Source organism: Tupaia chinensis, unplaced genomic scaffold (genome assembly GCF_000334495.1).
Source record: "Tupaia chinensis unplaced genomic scaffold, TupChi_1.0 Scaffold000288_2, whole genome shotgun sequence".
In the NCBI taxonomy this organism is placed as follows: domain Eukaryota; kingdom Metazoa; phylum Chordata; class Mammalia; order Scandentia; family Tupaiidae; genus Tupaia; species Tupaia belangeri.
The window spans coordinates 2,622,766-2,628,548 of NW_006159773.1; the positions used below are offsets into that span (position 1 = coordinate 2,622,766).

The 5,783-nt window shown below is 38.8% G+C and overlaps 1 protein-coding gene across 3 annotated transcripts in view; it reads left to right on the top strand.

Moving 5' to 3' along the window:
• Positions 1–5,783, top strand: part of ADHFE1 (alcohol dehydrogenase iron containing 1) — a 43,851-nt gene that overhangs the window by 21,988 nt on the left and 16,080 nt on the right. For all 3 annotated transcript variants that reach the window (XM_027772618.1, XM_027772619.1, XM_014588583.2), the window contains exons 10-12: positions 56–154; positions 4,400–4,478; positions 4,654–4,750. In XM_027772618.1, coding sequence (XP_027628419.1) covers positions 56–154; positions 4,400–4,478; positions 4,654–4,750 — 275 coding nt within the window. The remainder of the gene's footprint in view (positions 1–55; positions 155–4,399; positions 4,479–4,653; positions 4,751–5,783) is intronic.

The following is a 5,783-nucleotide window of genomic DNA, read 5'->3' on the forward strand; positions in this document are numbered from 1 at the left end:
CACTAGGAAATGCCAGAGTTGATGCGTTATTATTAGGTATTTATGTCATTCACAGGGCTATCAGAAATCCTGATGATCTTGAAGCAAGGTCTAATATGCACTTGGCAAGTGCTTTTGCAGGCATTGGCTTTGGAAATGCTGGTGTCCATCTGTGGTGAGCAAACTTGAGATTTTCTTTCTTTACTAGAACTATTACTTTTAAATATTTTTAAAATGTTCATAATTCAGAACAGGTGATAAAATTTAAATACACTGTAGAAAGAAGGAATTTCACTTACGTTCCCTAAATCTTTTCTTAATTTGAGTGTAGTTATTGGGTCATGGATTTTATTATTTTTAAAAATTTCTTAATTTAACTTTATTTATGTATTTTAATTTGACCAGAGAGGGACAGAGAGAGAGAGAGGGAAAGTAAGAAAGCAAGCCATCAGGTCCGGGATTCAGACCACTGTCAGCCATGTGGGAGTCCAGCACCCTTAACCACTATGTCACCTGCCAGCCCTGGGTCATGGATTTTTTTTTTATAAGGAATTTTTAAGATATAATTAACATACTGGGACCAGTAGATGGTGCAATGATAACATTGCTGGACTCCCATGTAGTCGACCACAGTTCCAGTCCCAGACCCAGTGACATAAAACTCACTTCAGACACGTGCGCATGCATGCCCAAAATCCCAAGAAAAGACTGGAGGAGAAGGGATTGTGGTGCAGCCATGCCCCTGGGGGATAATTTCTCACTTTCTGTCTCTCTGTCTCTCTCTGTTTCTCAGGAGAGCACACGTGCCCTATAGCAAAAATCTCTTTCTAAAACAACAGCAACAAAAAGGTATAATTCATATACTGCACAAGGTACAATTAAAATGTACAATTCAGTCAAGTTTAGTACATAGCATAAAATTGGGCAACTATCATTCCAATCAACTTAGAACATTTTATCACCCCAAAACAAATCCCATACCCCTTAGCTGTCATTCTCCAGTCTCCCCACTCCCCCAAATACTAAACAACTATTGATCTACTTTCTTTTTTGTTTCTTTAAAATTTTTTCCTCCTCTCTAGCTCTATAGAGTTCCTCATTGTGGACATTTCATATAAATAGAATTATATATGTGGTCTTTTTGGTGCCTGGCTTGTTTTACTTAGCATAATATTTCCGGAGTTCATTCATGTATTAGTATTCCATTCCTTCTTATTGCCAAGTAACATTCCATCGCATGGATATGCCCCAGCTTATGTGTCCATCCATCCATTGATGGACATGTGGGTTGTTACTTTTTAGCTATTATGATTGTTGTTGCTCTGAATAGTCCTGTACAAGTTTTTGTATAGACAAAAGCTTTTCATTTCTCTTATTCTATGTGGAAGAGTGGGATTGCTAGGTCATACAGTCATTCTGTGTTTAAATTTTGAAAAACTGCAAGACTGTTTTCCACAGAGTCTGCACCATTTTACATTCCATCAGCAGTGGATGGGAGTTCTGATTTCTCCACATCCTCTCCATGTGTTGTGGATTTTTACAACTTCAAAGGCAGGATTTGCTCCCTTCATTTCTCACAGAAACGAAAGGATCAAAAAATCTTTGTGAATAATTCAGAATTCATCCATTTTGTCAGTTTTTTTATTGGTATGTTGCTTTAAAATTGAAAACCAATGGAACCAGCAGTTGGCATAATGGTTACATTGCTGTATTCCCACATAATCAAGTCCTGAACCCAGCAGCTTAAAACTCACACCAGGTACATGTGTGTGCATGCCCCAAATCCTGAGAGAATAGAGGAGAAGAAATTGTGGCATCACCATTCCCTCTAGGGGGTTATTTCTTGCTGTCTCTCCATCTCTGGTGAGAGCGAGCACCCTAGAGCAAAAATCTTTCTTAAAAAAAAAAAAAATTGAAAACCAGTTAACATTGTAAATTAAGTAGGCCTTCGCTAGGGTGAATGTAATGAAATGGTCATCCTCAAACTCTACTGCTGATGAGAGTATAAATTAGTAAGATCTTTCTAAAAGGCAAGCAAGCAAAATGCATCCAGAGCCTGAAAATATTTATATGCTTTGGCCCACTAACTCACTTCTAAAATCTACCTCTTCTCGGTCTTTTGACTAAGATAAAGTACATATCTAGAAATCTAGCCTAAAGAAATATTCATTTGGAGCCAGCAGATGGTATGAAGGTTAAAGTGCTGGAACTCACGTGGTCAACTGCACTGTTCTAGTCCTGGACCCAGAGGCTTGAAAATTATGCCTGGTGTGTGTGTGCATGCACACGCATGCGTGCACACATGCCCAAAATCCTGTGGAGACTGGAGGAGAAAGGATTGCAGCGTGGGCCATCCCCCCGAGGGGATGCTTTCTCACTTTCCCTCTCTCTCTGTGTCTCTCTGGTGAGCACACACACACTATAGCAAAACTTAAAAAAAAAAAAAAACGTTTTTTAAAAAAGAAATATGCTTATGATTAAAGAACTTGTTTGAATATTCACTTATGTGTTATTTATAATTAAAATATTTAGAAGTAACCTAAATTTTCAACAATTTGGGAATAGTTAACTAAAGGCCATAAAAATAATTAAATAAAAGAGAAAATTATATAGGAAAGATACTTACAAATAATATTAAGTAACAAAGCAGTGTATAAAATGATACGTACTTATGATCATAAATTAAATATAGGCATAAAATTACTAGAAAGGAATAGGAGTATGGGTGATTTTATTTTCTACAAAGAATACAGACAAATATTAAAATAATACCCATCAACCTAATTTTATACACACACACACACACACACACACATATATATACATATACACATTTTTTTTAGAGGTTTTTGCCTTAGGGCACATGTGTTCACTGGAGAGAGACAGAGACAGCAAGAGAGAAAGTGAGAAATCACTCCCCAGGAGAGATGGCCATGCTACAATCCCTTCTCCTCCATTCTCCTCCCTGAATCTTGGAAAGGCATGCATATGTTCCTGGCGGCATGAATTTCAAGCTACCAGATCTGGGGCTTCAACCATGGTCGGCCATGTAGAAGTCCAGCAACATAACCACAACACTATCTCCTCCTGGAATCTTGGACGCACATGCACAAGCCCCTGGTATGAGTTTCAAGTCACCAGGTCCAGGACTTGAAGTGCGTTGACTACATGGGAGTCCAGCGATGTAACCATTCTGCCATCTGCTGGTCCCAGTTTTCTTTTTACTTTTTTTATTTTGGATACCTTTTCTGTCTATCTATCTATATCTGTCTATCTATCTATCTATCTATCATCTATCTATCTATCTATCTATTTAACTTGCTAGGGAATGCATGCACTTGTGGTGGGGGCATGGAAAGTAAGAAAGCACCTGTCACCATTTCTCCCTCTTTTTGGAATTTTGGACACCCACATACTAAAGTGTTTTATTCAAGCCTCCAAGTCTAGCACTTGAACTTCATGGTTGGCCCCATGGGATCCAGCTGCCTTAATCATCACACAATCAGCTGGTCCAATGCCTTTTTTTGATGACAACTAAATCTAAATAAGTCATTAAGGTTGAATAGAGGCAGGAGAGGGTATTATAGTAGTTAGTGTGCTGGACTCACACTTGGCTAACCATGGTTTGAGTCCCAAACCTAATTACTTAAAATTTATGTCAGGCATGTATGTATGCATGTTCGAAATCCCAGGAGGAAAGTTGAGGAGAAGGGATTAAATCATAGCCATCCCTCCTTGGGGATGATTTCTCACTTTCCCTCTCACTGTCTCTCTGTCTCTCCAGTGAGAACACTTGCCCTATGGCAAAAACAAACAAACAAAAACAGAATTCAGGCAAGAGAAATTAGTTAAATTAGACTGGATTTAACAGCCTGTCAGGCTAGAATAATTACTTATGATTTTACTCCTTTAGGCAGTAACGTTTGCTAGGATCTATCAGTTATTGGTGGGCAGAGCACTGGCAGGTCAAGCGTGCATGTCAACTGCAGCTCATCTTGGCTGGTAAAACTCCCCCAATGTCATCAGCTTGTGCAGGAGCACACTGCCAGGGAAGTGTAAGGGCAAAACAGAAGATACACACACACACACACACACAGAGCCTTTCCAGAAACTTCAAAGCAAATTCTCGAGTCTTGGAGATCCTAAGACTGGCCAGTGTGTTTGAGGAGCTACTTCTGAATTGATAACTCTTTGATGACATACAATTCTATGAACATTGAATTTGAAGCTTGCTGAGGTTTTGCAAATAGATACACTAAACAACAAGGTTCCTATCCTTATTTCAACGGAAATAGAACATATGACTTTGTGAGGTGACATTGTCCAGAGACTAAAGAGCTCTCTCGTAAGAGTATCTCTGTTTTATTGACTTGAATTCTGATATCTGTTTGTCAACATGAGGATTTTCTTTCTTTTCTAGCCATGGAATGTCTTATCCAATTTCAGGTTTAGTGAAGACGTATAAAGCAAAGGACTATAATGTGGATCACTCACTGGTGGTAAAATAATAACAAGAAATAACCCCTTAAATATTACATTTTTCACAATTTCCAAAATATGTTTGTCAATTCTTGACTGTTCTAAGTATTAATGGAACATAAAGTAACTTAATGCCTCGACTATGTGGGGGACGAACACTGTGGCCACCGGTCACTCCGTTCCTTTTCTCCACAGCCTCATGGCCTTTCTGTGGTACTCACGTCCCCAGCGGTGTTTGCTTTCACGGCCCAGATGTTTCCGAAGCGGCACTTGGAGACGGCAGAAATACTGGGTATGAACTATTAATCAAAAATCTGTGATCTGCACAGGTGGAATATTTCCTGGGGTTGCTTTTGAAGATAACCCATGAAGTATAATATTTTTTAAATGATGCTTTGGGATAGTTTAATAATAAAATGTCAGCGACTTGCCCGAAGTCCTATCTAGCACTAAAACTCTATAATTTGATGCTTATTGAGCTTCCGTTAACAGTGAAATAGAGCCAAAAATTACTTCTTGTGAAGTTAGTAGTAATACTACTTTCTGTTTTATTCCCCAAGGAAAATGTAACTGTTTGTGTACTATAAATGTAGCAAGTGACTTTTGATATATTTAATTGATAATAAAATTAATCTATATCAGGAAGCAATGGAACATTCCCAATTCTAGAGAATCTAGAGAATCTAAACAACTAGAAACTTTATAAAAGGATGTCCAGAGAAGAATCTGTTTTCTATATTTGAATAAATAATGTGTATAAAAAGATACCCAGATTTTAAATCTTATCAGAAATAAAAGTATATTCAGGATAACTTTAATGGTAAGTAAAATGTTGGTGTTTTCCTAATACAAGAACTCTTTTAAGTAGACCTGAATATTTGATTAACTTGCAAAACATCTTATTTCCCTACCTGTGTTTAAAGGAGGAAGGGAAAGGCCAAAAAGAAAACTTCATTATGCTCTCCCAGCACCAGCCGTTGGAGAGGTTGTTTCCAAGGAGGTGGGAACGGCCGCAGACATCCCCCTGTGTACACTGCCTCACCTCCTCCTCCCTTACACTCAGCATTTGTGCCCCCGCTGAGTTCCAGGTCCTGTGCTGGGAATATTAATGACAGAAGCCCAGTGCAGAGAGACAGTCTGAGGCTCGATTTCCTAGCATGTGCTGCAGAAAAACGGTGCTGGTTTTGCCAAGAATCTTGTGTCCCTTCTCCCTGTGATACTAGAGATGTTGAAAACTTACTATCAAGAATCAGCTGTCTTTGTAAAGAGACAGACATCATAAATGGGGGGGGGGGGTGCCCCCACCATAGGCACGCGTCCTGGGA